General features: G+C 45.2%; 3 protein-coding genes across 4 annotated transcripts in view; 1 reads left to right on the plus strand and 2 right to left on the minus strand.

Moving 5' to 3' along the window:
- LOC143817720 (uncharacterized) overlaps positions 1 to 18,668 on the plus strand; it is an 800,811-nt gene that overhangs the window by 177,045 nt on the left and 605,098 nt on the right. The window lies entirely within an intron of this gene.
- LOC143816435 (uncharacterized) lies at positions 1,087 to 6,649 on the minus strand. 2 transcript variants are annotated; one of them, XR_013223943.1, is made up of 7 exons: positions 6,612 to 6,638; positions 6,458 to 6,527; positions 6,208 to 6,260; positions 4,883 to 6,056; positions 2,455 to 2,493; positions 1,483 to 1,535; positions 1,087 to 1,331 (listed from the first exon to the last, which is right to left on the minus strand). XR_013223943.1 is itself a non-coding variant. In XM_077296799.1 (6 exons), exons 3-6 carry the CDS (start codon positions 5,310 to 5,312, stop codon positions 1,212 to 1,214), a joined length of 642 nt encoding a protein of 213 aa, XP_077152914.1. In that variant the 5' UTR covers positions 5,313 to 6,056; positions 6,208 to 6,260; positions 6,458 to 6,649; the 3' UTR covers positions 1,087 to 1,211. The 2 variants fall into 2 exon arrangements, 1 of the variants encoding a protein (XP_077152914.1); XM_077296799.1 differs by having other exon boundaries at positions 6,458 to 6,649.
- On the minus strand, positions 12,550 to 18,297 carry LOC143816436 (uncharacterized). Its single transcript, XM_077296801.1, has 6 exons — positions 18,106 to 18,297; positions 17,856 to 17,908; positions 16,531 to 17,704; positions 14,103 to 14,141; positions 13,131 to 13,183; positions 12,550 to 12,979 (listed from the first exon to the last, which is right to left on the minus strand). The coding sequence occupies exons 3-6, from the start codon at positions 16,958 to 16,960 to the stop codon at positions 12,860 to 12,862; spliced, it is 642 nt and encodes a 213-aa protein (XP_077152916.1). The 5' UTR covers positions 16,961 to 17,704; positions 17,856 to 17,908; positions 18,106 to 18,297; the 3' UTR covers positions 12,550 to 12,859.

Below are 18,668 nucleotides of genomic sequence, written 5' to 3' on the forward strand. Positions count from 1 at the left end.
TAACAGTTTGGCCGGCCCTCATGTGTTAAAACTATGCACTAAAGCAGGAAAGGATATGAAAAGGTTTTTTTTTTTCCTTCTGTGTTTGGAAAGTGCACCTTAGTGCTTATTTGTACTCCTTGCTTAAACTGCAGTCTTCAGCCTTTTTTTTTTTTTTTCTTCCTCTCCTCTTAATCTCTGAATGGCTTTGGTTACACCTGTTTGAATCATGGATCCACAGAGTTTGGTTGCAGGTCTGAATAACCTGGCTTCAAAGGTCCAGAACTTACAAGATTTTGTTATTCGTGCTCCAATGTCTGAACCTAAGATCCCTATGCCTGAATTTTTTACCGGAGACAGATCCCGTTTTTTGAATTTCAGAGAGAATTGTAAATTGTTTTTGTCTCTGAAATCTCACTCTGCTGGTGATCCTGCGCAACAGGTTAAAATTGTTATTTCTCTATTGCGGGGTGACCCACAAAGTTGGGCATTTGCATTGTCGCCAGGGGATCCTGCGTTATTAAATGTAGATGCGTTTTTTCTGGCTTTGGGGTTGCTTTATGAAGAACCTAATTTAGAGATTTTGGCTGAGAAAGCCTTGATAGCTCTTTCCCAAGGGCAAGATGAAGCTGAGATATACTGCCAGAAATTTCGTAAATGGTCGGTGCTTACTAAATGGAATGAGTGCGCTCTAGCAGCTAATTTCAGAGAAGGTCTCTCTGATGCCGTGAAGGATGTCATGGTGGGGTTCCCTGTGCCTACAGGTCTGAATGATGCCATGAAATTGGCTATCCAGATTGATCGGCGTTTACGGGAGCGCAAATCTGTGCACCATATGGCGGTATCTTCTGAGCAAAAATCTGTGCACCATATGGCGGTATCTTTTGAGCAAAAACCTGTGCACCATATGGCGGTATCTAGAAAGTATTGGCCACGGCACTCAGGGATTCTTGGGAGGTGCTCAAGTAGGGGATCCAACCCGTAGTAGCAAATATAATAATTCTTGGCACTCAGGAGAAATTTGTAGAATGATTCAAAAAGTAGATTTTTATTCTAGTGCATCCAGCTCAACATATAAACGTTTTCGGTCTCGACAACAGGGACCTTCATCAGATATAGTTGTCAAATGCTGTAATGTATATACAAAAGAGATGAGAGAAATATTTTTTAAATAAAGAAAATACTGTTTGCACAATTATACAAAAACAAAATGATGAATAATATGATCCATATTATACTAAACAAAATGACGGTCTGCATACAAATATCGATAGTAGCATGCAGCGCAGAAGGCAGAAAAAGGTGGATCCGGCCTGAATCAGCGTGCGTTGTGAGTCCTGTTCAACAGAGTGCTGGAGAGTGTACACATGTTAAGGATATACTAGGTAGGAGAGAAAATAAACATGGGTAACATGGAACAGGTAGCATAAGTAGACATCGGGATGTGATCTGGTGATGGATATGATAAGATATAAAGCACACACTGTCCTAGGTAAAGGATACGGGAAGTGGACCAACCTCCACTAGTAGGTGTAGGGCTACGCACAGTGAGCTATCTGTAAACATGAAAGAAATTATACGTATCAGAGTGTACATGGTAGACAAGACAAGAAGGACAAACCATGAGGATGGCACAGTGACGGAACACGAGATAACCTGTGGAATGCATGCCATAATGACTAACGGGGTGACCACCCTAAAACCAGATTGCTGCTGAGTGATAAACGGGCACCCATGGTCCAGGGAAGTTTACCTGGAGGACACTGGTAGTGTGTATGAGTCACACACTGTGTGTGTAGCCGAGGAGCGGGAGAGCAATGCGTCTGTGAATGCAAAGATATGGGACCGTGTGAGGCAGCTTTAAGGGTACCACAGGAGGCTATCATGGGCCTGGAAGTCAGTCATACCTGAAAGCACTGGACGGCAGTATAGGCGCTTGTGGTAATGCGAGATACTCGCAAAATGAGGAGCGCTGTGGACAGAAGTTATGAGCAGGGGGGTTAAATAGGACTAAAGCCAACGTGGATAAAGGCCAAGCCAGCGGGGAGCTGGAACCGGTTATGGTATTACCTGGATGTTGCCGCTGTCAGGGGTGGAGAGGACGCTGCGCTGCTGTGCAGGAGGGAGCTCCCGGGGCTGCTAGGGGAAGCGCAGCACTTCCGGGTATAAGAGCACACAGGGAAGAGTCACCTGACGTGTGACGTCATCAGGTCATGTGATCGGAGAGGCCGGCTCATGCGCAGAGGAGCTGAGGGGCTAACAGGGAATCAGCACAGGGAACAGACAGCGCTTGTATGGCAAGCTCAAGGGGACACAGTGAATGAATGTAACGCTGCATTGCAGCATATAGAGAAGGCTAAATGATGGGAACAGTAGTGTGAACTAGACTATCAAAAGGCTATCTGGTATGGGTCACCCCGATTATATAGAGACATGATTAACCCTCTATATAAAGGCATACAGTGCATACTATACCGTGTGCAGTGTTACGTGCGAGAGGTGCGTTTAACGGTTCTGTGGAGAGAAACAAAAAAGGAGCACAAGTTAAAGACATCCATACTAGCTACAATGTTACATTATACAAAACAGTGTTAAAATACATATGAAATAAATGATAACATATGTGTACGATATTACAAAAATGCCGAGACGTCGTAGTCTCTATTGAGTCCCTTTGGTTCTAAGGTCTGCAGGGAGTAAATCCAGTAAGCCTCCCTTTTGAGAAGTAAACTAACGCGGCTTTGGCCCCTTCTTGGAGTATCTACCTGTTCCAGGACTTGAAAACGGAGCTGCGAGATATTGTGATTTTGTTTAGAAAAATGGTAGGGGAGGGGTAGATGTGTCTTGTTGCAACGGATTGTAGATTTGTGTTGAGCCACTCTGTCTCTAATTGGCTGTGTGGTTTCACCCACATATGCCAACCCACAGGGGCATTTGATGATATATATCACATGTGTGGATTCGCAGGTAAAGAAACCTTTTATGGGAATGGCCTTGCCCGTCTGGGGGTGAGAAACTGACGGACCCCTCTGGACATTGCTACATTGTTGGCAACTAAGGCACGGGAATGTACCTTGTTTCTGGGTTTGTAAGAACAATTGTTTGGGCACCCTGATGTTAGAGCCAATGTCCGCTTTGACCAGCCTATCCCTAAGATTTCTAGCTCGTTTGTAGCAGGGCATGAAAGGTGCTCCAAATTCTGGAATACCAGGATAGCTTTTTGTCAGGATACTCCAGTGTCTCCTGATGGTAGACTGAACCATATTGGAGAAGGGATGAAATGTGGAGACAAAAGGGATTCTCTTGCGGTTATCTTTGGGTCTAACCACTGAGGTATTACGTTGGGCCTCTGTGAGGATGTGTTGTGGATACCCCCGATTGGAGAATTTTTGTTCCATCTCACCTAGTCTAGTTTTCTTGATCTTGTCATCTGAGACAATCCTTTCAACCCTGTGGAATTGGGACTTCGGGATGGAATTTTTTATGGAAGGTGGATGGCAACTGGTGAAGTACAGGAGGCCGTTACGGTCCGTTGGCTTGGTGTATAAATCAATAGAAAGGCGGCCGTCCCTTTCCTTGTAGATAAGGGTATCTAGAAAGCTAATTTTAGAGTTGTCATGTTGTAAAGTGAAACCGAGTTCGGGCCAGATACTATTGATGTGTTGATCAAAGATTATTAACGACTCAAGAGGACCGTCCCACACGCAGAAAATGTCGTCGATGTATCTGCGCCATACCCTACAGTGGGAGGTGAATAGAGGATGTTCATACACAAAGTCATTTTCAAAGGCTGCCATGTATGCATTGGCGTAAGGGGGCGCTACGTTCGCGCCCATTGCAGTACCCTGTAGCTGGGCATAATATGAATCTTGGAACATGAAGTAATTGTCTCTCAGGACTAGATTTAACAGATCTGCACAGAAGTGGCGAATTTTAATGTCAACTTTATTGTCTAGCAGGAGCCTATCGGTAGCAGCCAGGCCTTTATCATGAACGATGGATGTGTAGAGACTATTCACGTCCCATGTGATTAGTAGGGAGGAGGGAGATATGGGGCCTAAGGTTTTTATGACTTGAATGAATTCACCAGTGTCCAAAAGAAAGGACCGGGTGGTTTTGACGAGTGGAGTGAGAATTTTCTCTAGGACTATGGACAGTGGCGAGAGTACAGAGTCTGTCAGGGACACAATGGGCCGACCTGGAGGTTTGGCTAGTCTTTTGTGTATTTTGGGTAGGATGTACAGGATGGGAGTTATCGGGTCTTTCTTAATGAGAAAATCTCTCATTTTACTGTCTATGGTGCCATTTTGTATGTGAAAATCAATGATTGGTGCAATTTTTTTCACCAATTCATTGAGAGGGTTGTGTGGTATTAGTTTATATACCGTAGTGTCCCCCAGTTGCCTGTACACCTCCTCCAGGTAATCAGTTCTATCCATTATTACCGTTGCTCCCCCCTTATCCGCCGGTTTTATAATAAGGGATTTATCAGACGCCAGTTGCTCTAATGACAGTCTTTCAGAAGGTGAAAGGTTGGGCTGAAAATGGAACTTCCCTTGTTCCATTTTTCGAGTTAGTGAGTGGATGTCCCTTTCAACAAGGGATACAAAAGTTTCAACTGGGGGATCCGACCGGGGTGGCATGTAGGAACTGTGGTTCCGGAGCCCCAGGCTCTGGAGTTCCAGGAGAGTTTTTTCACCCCTGGCAGGGTTTACCACCGGAGGTTGTGCTGCAAAATGAACCCGAAGTCTGAGGTTCCGGTAGAACCTTTGAAGGTCCATATTAAGTTCAAAAGAGTTGAACCTGTATACCGGGCAGAAGGACAAACCCTTCTGGAGTACAGCCAGTTGTTGTGAGTCCAGGTTTTTTGATGAGATGTTCACCACTAGGGGGAGATCCATACCTGTGAGCGTGTTGTCATCTGGTCTCTGGAGTCCCCGGTGGCACTGGCCGCCCCGCCTCGTCTTCCTCTTCTGCGACCTCGGCTGTTCCCTAAAAAAGAAGCAGAGCTTGAGGTACCGGGTCTGCTGTCGGTGGATCCAGAAGAGCTTCTTGAGCTGTGTCGCCTGGTGGAAGGCCGAATATCTCGCCATTGATAGACCCGGTTCTGTAGGTAGTCTTCGGTATCCCGTAGGAACTTGGACCTCTTTCTCTTTTCGACCTCCAATCTGTGCTGCCGTAGTTGTTCCTGATTCTTTATCTTTAATTCCTGGAATTCTTCCTGGGGCATCGTGCTGGTTAGTTGAGACTCGATGGCCTGTATCTGAGTATTGACTGAGTCCAAGTTCTTTTGAAGATAGGAGAGAGTGAGAGTCATTAGATCGGCTGAGCATTTGTTTAAAATGTGTTCAAATTTTTCACAATACTCCTTGTCTTCCCTGAAGAAGGTTGGTTGTAGGGGGACCCGCAGGCCACGTGGGATCCTCTGGACTCGAAGGTACTCGGCAATGGTAACGATATGTAATTCAAGATTGACCGCTCTTCTGGATTCACGTTCCAGGTCACGGTTCTTTAATTCCTTAGTTGGAATTTGGAGAAAATCGCTAGGTGCGGTAACTTTAGAGAGAATTTCTGCCGCCTCTGCTGCATTAAAGGAAAAGGTTTCAGACATCGTCCAAGGTGCTCGTGTACGGAAACAGCATATAGAAAGTATTGGCCACGGCACTCAGGGATTCTTGGGAGGTGCTCAAGTAGGGGATCCAACCCGTAGTAGCAAATATAATAATTCTTGGCACTCAGGAGAAATTTGTAGAATGATTCAAAAAGTAGATTTTTATTCTAGTGCATCCAGCTCAACATATAAACGTTTTCGGTCTCGACAACAGAGACCTTCATCAGATATAGTTGTCAAATGCTGTAATGTATATACAAAAGAGATGAGAGAAATATTTTTTAAATAAAGAAAATACTGTTTGCACAATTATACAAAAACAAAATGATGAATAATATGATCCATATTATACTAAACAAAATGACGGTCTGCATACAAATATCGATAGTAGCATGCAGCGCAGAAGGCAGAAAAAGGTGGATCCGGCCTGAATCAGCGTGCGTTGTGAGTCCTGTTCAACAGAGTGCTGGAGAGTGTACACATGTTAAGGATATACTAGGTAGGAGAGAAAATAAACATGGGTAACATGGAACAGGTAGCATAAGTAGACATCGGGATGTGATCTGGTGATGGATATGATAAGATATAAAGCACACACTGTCCTAGGTAAAGGATACGGGAAGTGGACCAACCTCCACTAGTAGGTGTAGGGCTACGCACAGTGAGCTATCTGTAAACATGAAAGAAATTATACGTATCAGAGTGTACATGGTAGACAAGACAAGAAGGACAAACCATGAGGATGGCACAGTGACGGAACACGAGATAACCTGTGGAATGCATGCCATAATGACTAACGGGGTGACCACCCTAAAACCAGATTGCTGCTGAGTGATAAACGGGCACCCATGGTCCAGGGAAGTTTACCTGGAGGACACTGGTAGTGTGTATGAGTCACACACTGTGTGTGTAGCCGAGGAGCGGGAGAGCAATGCGTCTGTGAATGCAAAGATATGGGACCGTGTGAGGCAGCTTTAAGGGTACCACAGGAGGCTATCATGGGCCTGGAAGTCAGTCATACCTGAAAGCACTGGACGGCAGTATAGGCGCTTGTGGTAATGCGAGATACTTTCTTCCTCTCCTCTTAATCTCTGAATGGCTTTGGTTACACCTGTTTGAATCATGGATCCACAGAGTTTGGTTGCAGGTCTGAATAACCTGGCTTCAAAGGTCCAGAACTTACAAGATTTTGTTATTCGTGCTCCAATGTCTGAACCTAAGATCCCTATGCCTGAATTTTTTACCGGAGACAGATCCCGTTTTTTGAATTTCAGAGAGAATTGTAAATTGTTTTTGTCTCTGAAATCTCACTCTGCTGGTGATCCTGCGCAACAGGTTAAAATTGTTATTTCTCTATTGCGGGGTGACCCACAAAGTTGGGCATTTGCATTGTCGCCAGGGGATCCTGCGTTATTAAATGTAGATGCGTTTTTTCTGGCTTTGGGGTTGCTTTATGAAGAACCTAATTTAGAGATTTTGGCTGAGAAAGCCTTGATAGCTCTTTCCCAAGGGCAAGATGAAGCTGAGATATACTGCCAGAAATTTCGTAAATGGTCGGTGCTTACTAAATGGAATGAGTGCGCTCTAGCAGCTAATTTCAGAGAAGGTCTCTCTGATGCCGTGAAGGATGTCATGGTGGGGTTCCCTGTGCCTACAGGTCTGAATGATGCCATGAAATTGGCTATCCAGATTGATCGGCGTTTACGGGAGCGCAAATCTGTGCACCATATGGCGGTATCTTCTGAGCAAAAATCTGTGCACCATATGGCGGTATCTTTTGAGCAAAAACCTGTGCACCATATGGCGGTATCTTCTGAGCAAAAACCTGTGCACCATATGGCGGTATCTTCTGAGCAAAGACCTGTGCATCATTTGGCGGTGACCTCTGAAAAGGCACCAGAGCATATGCAATGCGATAGTGTATTGTCTAGAGGCGAACGACAGAATTACAGGCGCAAAAATGGGTTGTGCTTCTATTGTGGAGATCCAGCTCATGTTATATCAGCATGCTCTAAACGCATAAAGAAGGTTGATAAAAAGGTTGATAAATCTTTTTCTATGGGTACCTTGCAGTCTAAATTTCTTTTGTCCGTGACATTGATTTGTACTTTATCATCTGTTACTGTGGATGCTTATGTGGATTCTGGCGCCGCTCTGAGTCTCATGGATTGGTCCTTTGCCAAGCGTTGTTGGTTTGATTTAGAGCCTCTGGAGGTTTCTATTCCCTTAAAGGGTATTGATTCTACACCTTTGGCTAGCAATAAACCACAATATTGGACACAAGTGACTATGCATCTTTCCCCAGACCATCAGGAGATTATTCGTTTCCTTGTGTTATATAATCTACATGACGTATTAGTACTTGGATTACCATGGTTACAAATTCATAATCCAGTCTTGGACTGGAGATCAATGTCTGTGCTGAGTTGGGGATGTCGGGGGATTCATGGGGATGCACCTTTGGTTCCCATTTCTTCATCTACTCCCTCTGAGATCCCAGCATTTCTGTCAGATTTTTATGATGTCTTTCAGGAGCCTAAAACTGATTCTCTTCCCCCTCACAGAGAGTGTGACTGCGCTATTGAGTTGATTCCCGGTAGTAAATTTCCTAAGGGTCGCTTGTTTAATTTGTCTGTACCTGAACATACTGCTATGCGGGAGTATATCAGAGAATCTTTGGAAAAGGGTCATATTCGCCCCTCTTTGTCTCCATTGGGGGCAGGGTTTTTTTTTGTGGGTAAAAAGGATGGTTCATTGAGATCTTGTATCGACTATCGACTTCTGAATAAGATTACTGTTAAATACCAGTACCCGTTACCTTTACTGACTGATCTTTTTGCCCGCATAAAGGGGGCGAAGTGGTTCACTAAGATCGATCTACGTGGTGCGTATAATTTGGTGCGGATTAAGCAGGGGGATGAGTGGAAGACCGCATTTAATACGCCTGAAGGCCATTTTGAGTATTTGGTAATGCCTTTCGGTCTCGCGAATGCCCCTTCCGTTTTTCAGTCCTTTATGCACGATATTTTCCGTGAATATCTGGATAAATTTATGATTGTGTATTTGGATGATATTTTGATTTTTTCGGAGGACTGGGAATCTCATGTTCAACAGGTCAGGAGAGTTTTTCAGGTTTTACGAGCTAATTCTCTATTTGTGAAGGGCTCAAAGTGTATTTTTGGGGTTCAGAGAATTTCCTTTCTGGGATATATTTTTTCCCCTTCATCTATGGAGATGGACCCTGTTAAGGTTCAGGCTATTTGTGATTGGATACAACCTACTTCTCTAAAGAGTCTTCAGAAATTCTTGGGATTTGCTAATTTCTATCGCCGATTCATAGCGGGTTTTTCTGCCGTTGCTAAACCTTTGACTGATTTGACCAAGAAGGGTGCTGATGTTGCTAATTGGTCCTCTGCGGCTGTGGAGGCCTTTCGGGAGCTTAAGCGCCGCTTTTCTTCTGCTCCTGTGTTGCGCCAGCCTGATGTTTCGCTCCCGTTCCAGGTTGAAGTAGATGCTTCCGAGATCGGAGCAGGTGCAGTTTTGTCGCAGAAAGGTCCTGACTGCTCAGTGATGAGACCATGTGCGTTTTTCTCTCGAAAGTTTTCGCCCGCTGAGCGAAATTATGATGTTGGAAATCGGGAGCTCTTGGCCATGAAGTGGGCATTTGAGGAGTGGCGTCATTGGCTTGAGGGTGCTAGACACCAGGTGGTGGTCTTGACTGACCACAAAAATCTAATTTATCTTGAGTCAGCCAGGCGTCTGAATCCTAGACAGGCGCGCTGGTCGTTGTTTTTCTCTCGATTTAACTTTGTGGTCTCATATCTGCCTGGGTCTAAGAATGTGAGGGCGGATGCCCTCTCTAGGAGTTTTGAGCCTGACTCGCCTGGTGATTCCGAACCTACGGGCATCCTGAAGGATGGGGTGATATTGTCAGCTGTCTCCCCAGACCTGCGGCGCTCTTTGCAGGAGTTTCAGGTGGATAAGCCTGATCGCTGTCCGCCTGGTAGACTGTTTGTCCCTGATGACTGGACCAGTAGAGTTATTTCGGAGGTTCACTCTTCCGCGTTGGCAGGTCATCCTGGAATTTTTGGCACCAGGGATCTGGTGTCTAGGTCCTTCTGGTGGCCTTCCTTGTCTCGAGATGTACGTATTTTTGTGCAGTCTTGTGATGTTTGTGCTCGGGCTAAGCCCTGCTGTTCCCGGGCCAGCGGGTTGTTGTTGCCCTTGCCTATTCCTAAGAGGCCTTGGACGCACATCTCTATGGACTTTATTTCTGACCTTCCTGTTTCTCGTAGGATGTCCGTCATCTGGGTGGTGTGTGACCGTTTTTCCAAGATGGTTCACTTGGTACCTTTGCCCAAATTGCCCTCCTCCTCTGAGCTGGTCCCTCTATTTTTTCAGAATGTTGTGCGTTTGCATGGTATTCCTGAGAATATAGTGTCTGACAGGGGTACTCAGTTTGTGTCTAGATTTTGGCGGGCGTTCTGTGCCAGGATGGGCATCGACTTGTCGTTTTCGTCTGCATTCCATCCTCAGACTAATGGCCAGACTGAGCGTACTAATCAGACCTTGGAGACTTACTTGAGGTGTTTTGTGTCCGCTGATCAGGATGATTGGCTTGATTTTTTGCCATTGGCAGAGTTTGCCCTTAACAATCGGGCCAGTTCTGCCACTTTGGTTTCTCCATTTTTTTGTAATTCAGGGTTTCACCCTCGCTTTTCGTCCGGTCAATTGGAGTCTTCGGATTGTCCTGGAGTAGATGCTGTGGTTGATAGAATGCATCAGATTTGGGGACAGGTTGTGGATAATCTGAAGTTGTCCCAGGAGAAGACTCAACAGTTCACTAATCGTCATCGGCGTGTCGGTCCTCGTCTTTGTGTTGGGGACCTGGTTTGGTTGTCTTCTCGATTTGTTCCTATGAAGGTCTCGTCTCCTAAGTTTAAGCCTCGGTTTATCTGCCCTTATAGGATTCTGGAGGTTCTCAATCCTGTGTCCTTTCGTTTGGACCTCCCAGCATCTTTTACTATTCATAATGTTTTTCATCGGTCATTATTGCGGAGGTATGAGGTGCCGGTTGTTCCGTCTGCTGATCCTCCTGCTCCTGTGCTGGTTGAGGGTGAGTTGGAGTATGTGGTGGAAAAGATCTTGGACTCCCGTGTTTCCAGACGGAAACTTCAGTATCTGGTTAAGTGGAAAGGCTATGGCCAGGAGGATAATTCTTGGGTGACAGCATCTGATGTTCATGCTCCTGATTTGGTTCGTGCATTCCATAGTGCTCATTCAGATCGCCCTGGTGGTTCTGGTGAGGGTTCGGTGCCCCCTCCTTAAGGGGGGGGTACTGTTGTGAATTCTGTTTGTGGGCTCCCCCGGTGGTGTTTTATGGTATTGCCACTTATTTGCCTTCTTCTATCCTTGATCACCTGTTGACACCCATTAGGGGAGTTTCCTATTTAAGCCTGCTTGGCTGCTGGTCTGATGCCGGCCAACAATGTATCAGTAGCTTTCTGTTGCATTCTCCTGCCTCAAGTTCCAGTTCAGCTAAGTTGAATTTTGTTCCTAGTTAATGCTATTTTTTGTCCAGCTATCTGCAATGTGACTCTCTGTAGCTGGAAGCTCTCGTGGACTGAAATTGCCACTCCAGTGGCATGAGTTGTCACTGGAGTTTTAAAGTAATTTCAGGATGGTGTTTTTGAGTAGTGTTTTGAAGTTGACCGTGAAGTAACTCTTTCCTGTACTTCTGCTATCTAGTAAGCGGACCTCACTGTGCTAAATCTGCTGTTCATCCTACGTATGTCTTTTCCTCTTGACTCACCGTCAATATTTGTGGGGGCCTGCTATCTCCTTTTGGGGTTCATCTCTGGAGGTAAGGCAGGCCTGTATATTCCTCTGATAGGGGTAGTTAGATCTCCGGCTGGTGCGTGGTGTCTAGGGCATCGTAGGAAACACTCCCCGGCTACTTCCAGTGTTGTGTCAGGTTCAGGTCACGGTCACTTTAGTTTCCATCACCCGAGAGCTAGTCCGTTTGTTATTTTTGATTTCCCTGCCATTGGGAAAATCATAACAGTTTGGCCGGCCCTCATGTGTTAAAACTATGCACTAAAGCAGGAAAGGATATGAAAAGGTTTTTTTTTTTCCTTCTGTGTTTGGAAAGTGCACCTTAGTGCTTATTTGTACTCCTTGCTTAAACTGCAGTCTTCAGCCTTTTTTTTTTTTTTTCTTCCTCTCCTCTTAATCTCTGAATGGCTTTGGTTACACCTGTTTGAATCATGGATCCACAGAGTTTGGTTGCAGGTCTGAATAACCTGGCTTCAAAGGTCCAGAACTTACAAGATTTTGTTATTCGTGCTCCAATGTCTGAACCTAAGATCCCTATGCCTGAATTTTTTACCGGAGACAGATCCCGTTTTTTGAATTTCAGAGAGAATTGTAAATTGTTTTTGTCTCTGAAATCTCACTCTGCTGGTGATCCTGCGCAACAGGTTAAAATTGTTATTTCTCTATTGCGGGGTGACCCACAAAGTTGGGCATTTGCATTGTCGCCAGGGGATCCTGCGTTATTAAATGTAGATGCGTTTTTTCTGGCTTTGGGGTTGCTTTATGAAGAACCTAATTTAGAGATTTTGGCTGAGAAAGCCTTGATAGCTCTTTCCCAAGGGCAAGATGAAGCTGAGATATACTGCCAGAAATTTCGTAAATGGTCGGTGCTTACTAAATGGAATGAGTGCGCTCTAGCAGCTAATTTCAGAGAAGGTCTCTCTGATGCCGTGAAGGATGTCATGGTGGGGTTCCCTGTGCCTACAGGTCTGAATGATGCCATGAAATTGGCTATCCAGATTGATCGGCGTTTACGGGAGCGCAAATCTGTGCACCATATGGCGGTATCTTCTGAGCAAAAATCTGTGCACCATATGGCGGTATCTTTTGAGCAAAAACCTGTGCACCATATGGCGGTATCTAGAAAGTATTGGCCACGGCACTCAGGGATTCTTGGGAGGTGCTCAAGTAGGGGATCCAACCCGTAGTAGCAAATATAATAATTCTTGGCACTCAGGAGAAATTTGTAGAATGATTCAAAAAGTAGATTTTTATTCTAGTGCATCCAGCTCAACATATAAACGTTTTCGGTCTCGACAACAGAGACCTTCATCAGATATAGTTGTCAAATGCTGTAATGTATATACAAAAGAGATGAGAGAAATATTTTTTAAATAAAGAAAATACTGTTTGCACAATTATACAAAAACAAAATGATGAATAATATGATCCATATTATACTAAACAAAATGACGGTCTGCATACAAATATCGATAGTAGCATGCAGCGCAGAAGGCAGAAAAAGGTGGATCCGGCCTGAATCAGCGTGCGTTGTGAGTCCTGTTCAACAGAGTGCTGGAGAGTGTACACATGTTAAGGATATACTAGGTAGGAGAGAAAATAAACATGGGTAACATGGAACAGGTAGCATAAGTAGACATCGGGATGTGATCTGGTGATGGATATGATAAGATATAAAGCACACACTGTCCTAGGTAAAGGATACGGGAAGTGGACCAACCTCCACTAGTAGGTGTAGGGCTACGCACAGTGAGCTATCTGTAAACATGAAAGAAATTATACGTATCAGAGTGTACATGGTAGACAAGACAAGAAGGACAAACCATGAGGATGGCACAGTGACGGAACACGAGATAACCTGTGGAATGCATGCCATAATGACTAACGGGGTGACCACCCTAAAACCAGATTGCTGCTGAGTGATAAACGGGCACCCATGGTCCAGGGAAGTTTACCTGGAGGACACTGGTAGTGTGTATGAGTCACACACTGTGTGTGTAGCCGAGGAGCGGGAGAGCAATGCGTCTGTGAATGCAAAGATATGGGACCGTGTGAGGCAGCTTTAAGGGTACCACAGGAGGCTATCATGGGCCTGGAAGTCAGTCATACCTGAAAGCACTGGACGGCAGTATAGGCGCTTGTGGTAATGCGAGATACTCGCAAAATGAGGAGCGCTGTGGACAGAAGTTATGAGCAGGGGGGTTAAATAGGACTAAAGCCAACGTGGATAAAGGCCAAGCCAGCGGGGAGCTGGAACCGGTTATGGTATTACCTGGATGTTGCCGCTGTCAGGGGTGGAGAGGACGCTGCGCTGCTGTGCAGGAGGGAGCTCCCGGGGCTGCTAGGGGAAGCGCAGCACTTCCGGGTATAAGAGCACACAGGGAAGAGTCACCTGACGTGTGACGTCATCAGGTCATGTGATCGGAGAGGCCGGCTCATGCGCAGAGGAGCTGAGGGGCTAACAGGGAATCAGCACAGGGAACAGACAGCGCTTGTATGGCAAGCTCAAGGGGACACAGTGAATGAATGTAACGCTGCATTGCAGCATATAGAGAAGGCTAAATGATGGGAACAGTAGTGTGAACTAGACTATCAAAAGGCTATCTGGTATGGGTCACCCCGATTATATAGAGACATGATTAACCCTCTATATAAAGGCATACAGTGCATACTATACCGTGTGCAGTGTTACGTGCGAGAGGTGCGTTTAACGGTTCTGTGGAGAGAAACAAAAAAGGAGCACAAGTTAAAGACATCCATACTAGCTACAATGTTACATTATACAAAACAGTGTTAAAATACATATGAAATAAATGATAACATATGTGTACGATATTACAAAAATGCCGAGACGTCGTAGTCTCTATTGAGTCCCTTTGGTTCTAAGGTCTGCAGGGAGTAAATCCAGTAAGCCTCCCTTTTGAGAAGTAAACTAACGCGGCTTTGGCCCCTTCTTGGAGTATCTACCTGTTCCAGGACTTGAAAACGGAGCTGCGAGATATTGTGATTTTGTTTAGAAAAATGGTAGGGGAGGGGTAGATGTGTCTTGTTGCAACGGATTGTAGATTTGTGTTGAGCCACTCTGTCTCTAATTGGCTGTGTGGTTTCACCCACATATGCCAACCCACAGGGGCATTTGATGATATATATCACATGTGTGGATTCGCAGGTAAAGAAACCTTTTATGGGAATGGCCTTGCCCGTCTGGGGGTGAGAAACTGACGGACCCCTCTGGACATTGCTACATTGTTGGCAACTAAGGCACGGGAATGTACCTTGTTTCTGGGTTTGTAAGAACAATTGTTTGGGCACCCTGATGTTAGAGCCAATGTCCGCTTTGACCAGCCTATCCCTAAGATTTCTAGCTCGTTTGTAGCAGGGCATGAAAGGTGCTCCAAATTCTGGAATACCAGGATAGCTTTTTGTCAGGATACTCCAGTGTCTCCTGATGGTAGACTGAACCATATTGGAGAAGGGATGAAATGTGGAGACAAAAGGGATTCTCTTGCGGTTATCTTTGGGTCTAACCACTGAGGTATTACGTTGGGCCTCTGTGAGGATGTGTTGTGGATACCCCCGATTGGAGAATTTTTGTTCCATCTCACCTAGTCTAGTTTTCTTGATCTTGTCATCTGAGACAATCCTTTCAACCCTGTGGAATTGGGACTTCGGGATGGAATTTTTTATGGAAGGTGGATGGCAACTGGTGAAGTACAGGAGGCCGTTACGGTCCGTTGGCTTGGTGTATAAATCAATAGAAAGGCGGCCGTCCCTTTCCTTGTAGATAAGGGTATCTAGAAAGCTAATTTTAGAGTTGTCATGTTGTAAAGTGAAACCGAGTTCGGGCCAGATACTATTGATGTGTTGATCAAAGATTATTAACGACTCAAGAGGACCGTCCCACACGCAGAAAATGTCGTCGATGTATCTGCGCCATACCCTACAGTGGGAGGTGAATAGAGGATGTTCATACACAAAGTCATTTTCAAAGGCTGCCATGTATGCATTGGCGTAAGGGGGCGCTACGTTCGCGCCCATTGCAGTACCCTGTAGCTGGGCATAATATGAATCTTGGAACATGAAGTAATTGTCTCTCAGGACTAGATTTAACAGATCTGCACAGAAGTGGCGAATTTTAATGTCAACTTTATTGTCTAGCAGGAGCCTATCGGTAGCAGCCAGGCCTTTATCATGAACGATGGATGTGTAGAGACTATTCACGTCCCATGTGATTAGTAGGGAGGAGGGAGATATGGGGCCTAAGGTTTTTATGACTTGAATGAATTCACCAGTGTCCAAAAGAAAGGACCGGGTGGTTTTGACGAGTGGAGTGAGAATTTTCTCTAGGACTATGGACAGTGGCGAGAGTACAGAGTCTGTCAGGGACACAATGGGCCGACCTGGAGGTTTGGCTAGTCTTTTGTGTATTTTGGGTAGGATGTACAGGATGGGAGTTATCGGGTCTTTCTTAATGAGAAAATCTCTCATTTTACTGTCTATGGTGCCATTTTGTATGTGAAAATCAATGATTGGTGCAATTTTTTTCACCAATTCATTGAGAGGGTTGTGTGGTATTAGTTTATATACCGTAGTGTCCCCCAGTTGCCTGTACACCTCCTCCAGGTAATCAGTTCTATCCATTATTACCGTTGCTCCCCCCTTATCCGCCGGTTTTATAATAAGGGATTTATCAGACGCCAGTTGCTCTAATGACAGTCTTTCAGAAGGTGAAAGGTTGGGCTGAAAATGGAACTTCCCTTGTTCCATTTTTCGAGTTAGTGAGTGGATGTCCCTTTCAACAAGGGATACAAAAGTTTCAACTGGGGGATCCGACCGGGGTGGCATGTAGGAACTGTGGTTCCGGAGCCCCAGGCTCTGGAGTTCCAGGAGAGTTTTTTCACCCCTGGCAGGGTTTACCACCGGAGGTTGTGCTGCAAAATGAACCCGAAGTCTGAGGTTCCGGTAGAACCTTTGAAGGTCCATATTAAGTTCAAAAGAGTTGAACCTGTATACCGGGCAGAAGGACAAACCCTTCTGGAGTACAGCCAGTTGTTGTGAGTCCAGGTTTTTTGATGAGATGTTCACCACTAGGGGGAGATCCATACCTGTGAGCGTGTTGTCATCTGGTCTCTGGAGTCCCCGGTGGCACTGGCCGCCCCGCCTCGTCTTCCTCTTCTGCGACCTCGGCTGTTCCCTAAAAAAGAAGCAGAGCTTGAGGTACCGGGTCTGCTGTCGGTGGATCCAGAAGAGCTTCTTGAGCTGTGTCGCCTGGTGGAAGGCCGAATATCTCGCCATTGATAGACCCGGTTCTGTAGGTAGTCTTCGGTATCCCGTAGGAACTTGGACCTCTTTCTCTTTTCGACCTCCAATCTGTGCTGCCGTAGTTGTTCCTGATTCTTTATCTTTAATTCCTGGAATTCTTCCTGGGGCATCGTGCTGGTTAGTTGAGACTCGATGGCCTGTATCTGAGTATTGACTGAGTCCAAGTTCTTTTGAAGATAGGAGAGAGTGAGAGTCATTAGATCGGCTGAGCATTTGTTTAAAATGTGTTCAAATTTTTCACAATACTCCTTGTCTTCCCTGAAGAAGGTTGGTTGTAGGGGGACCCGCAGGCCACGTGGGATCCTCTGGACTCGAAGGTACTCGGCAATGGTAACGATATGTAATTCAAGATTGACCGCTCTTCTGGATTCACGTTCCAGGTCACGGTTCTTTAATTCCTTAGTTGGAATTTGGAGAAAATCGCTAGGTGCGGTAACTTTAGAGAGAATTTCTGCCGCCTCTGCTGCATTAAAGGAAAAGGTTTCAGACATCGTCCAAGGTGCTCGTGTACGGAAACAGCATATAGAAAGTATTGGCCACGGCACTCAGGGATTCTTGGGAGGTGCTCAAGTAGGGGATCCAACCCGTAGTAGCAAATATAATAATTCTTGGCACTCAGGAGAAATTTGTAGAATGATTCAAAAAGTAGATTTTTATTCTAGTGCATCCAGCTCAACATATAAACGTTTTCGGTCTCGACAACAGAGACCTTCATCAGATATAGTTGTCAAATGCTGTAATGTATATACAAAAGAGATGAGAGAAATATTTTTTAAATAAAGAAAATACTGTTTGCACAATTATACAAAAACAAAATGATGAATAATATGATCCATATTATACTAAACAAAATGACGGTCTGCATACAAATATCGATAGTAGCATGCAGCGCAGAAGGCAGAAAAAGGTGGATCCGGCCTGAATCAGCGTGCGTTGTGAGTCCTGTTCAACAGAGTGCTGGAGAGTGTACACATGTTAAGGATATACTAGGTAGGAGAGAAAATAAACATGGGTAACATGGAACAGGTAGCATAAGTAGACATCGGGATGTGATCTGGTGATGGATATGATAAGATATAAAGCACACACTGTCCTAGGTAAAGGATACGGGAAGTGGACCAACCTCCACTAGTAGGTGTAGGGCTACGCACAGTGAGCTATCTGTAAACATGAAAGAAATTATACGTATCAGAGTGTACATGGTAGACAAGACAAGAAGGACAAACCATGAGGATGGCACAGTGACGGAACACGAGATAACCTGTGGAATGCATGCCATAATGACTAACGGGGTGACCACCCTAAAACCAGATTGCTGCTGAGTGATAAACGGGCACCCATGGTCCAGGGAAGTTTACCTGGAGGACACTGGTAGTGTGTATGAGTCACACACTGTGTGTGTAGCCGAGGAGCGGGAGAGCAATGCGTCTGTGAATGCAAAGATATGGGACCGTGTGAGGCAGCTTTAAGGGTACCACAGGAGGCTATCATGGGCCTGGAAGTCAGTCATACCTGAAAGCACTGGACGGCAGTATAGGCGCTTGTGGTAATGCGAGATACTTTCTTCCTCTCCTCTTAATCTCTGAATGGCTTTGGTTACACCTGTTTGAATCATGGATCCACAGAGTTTGGTTGCAGGTCTGAATAACCTGGCTTCAAAGGTCCAGAACTTACAAGATTTTGTTATTCGTGCTCCAATGTCTGAACCTAAGATCCCTATGCCTGAATTTTTTACCGGAGACAGATCCCGTTTTTTGAATTTCAGAGAGAATTGTAAATTGTTTTTGTCTCTGAAATCTCACTCTGCTGGTGATCCTGCGCAACAGGTTAAAATTGTTATTTCTCTATTGCGGGGTGACCCACAAAGTTGGGCATTTGCATTGTCGCCAGGGGATCCTGCGTTATTAAATGTAGATGCGTT

This window comes from Ranitomeya variabilis, chromosome 3 (assembly GCF_051348905.1).
Source record: "Ranitomeya variabilis isolate aRanVar5 chromosome 3, aRanVar5.hap1, whole genome shotgun sequence".
Classification (NCBI taxonomy): Eukaryota; Metazoa; Chordata; class Amphibia; order Anura; family Dendrobatidae; genus Ranitomeya; species Ranitomeya variabilis.

Coding starts and splice junctions, on each gene's coding strand:
- LOC143816435 (XM_077296799.1), bottom strand. CDS start 5,312: ATGCTCAGCCGATCTAATGACTCTCACTCTCTCCTATCTTCAAAAGAA. Junction 1,536..2,454: donor CGCACGTAACACTGCACACG/GTATAGTATGCA, acceptor TCATGTTTACAG/ATAGCTCACTGTGCGTAGCC. Junction 1,332..1,482: donor TGGAGGTTGGTCCACTTCCC/GTATCCTTTACC, acceptor TACACTCTCCAG/CACTCTGTTGAACAGGACTC.
- LOC143816436 (XM_077296801.1), bottom strand. CDS start 16,960: ATGCTCAGCCGATCTAATGACTCTCACTCTCTCCTATCTTCAAAAGAA. Junction 13,184..14,102: donor CGCACGTAACACTGCACACG/GTATAGTATGCA, acceptor TCATGTTTACAG/ATAGCTCACTGTGCGTAGCC. Junction 12,980..13,130: donor TGGAGGTTGGTCCACTTCCC/GTATCCTTTACC, acceptor TACACTCTCCAG/CACTCTGTTGAACAGGACTC.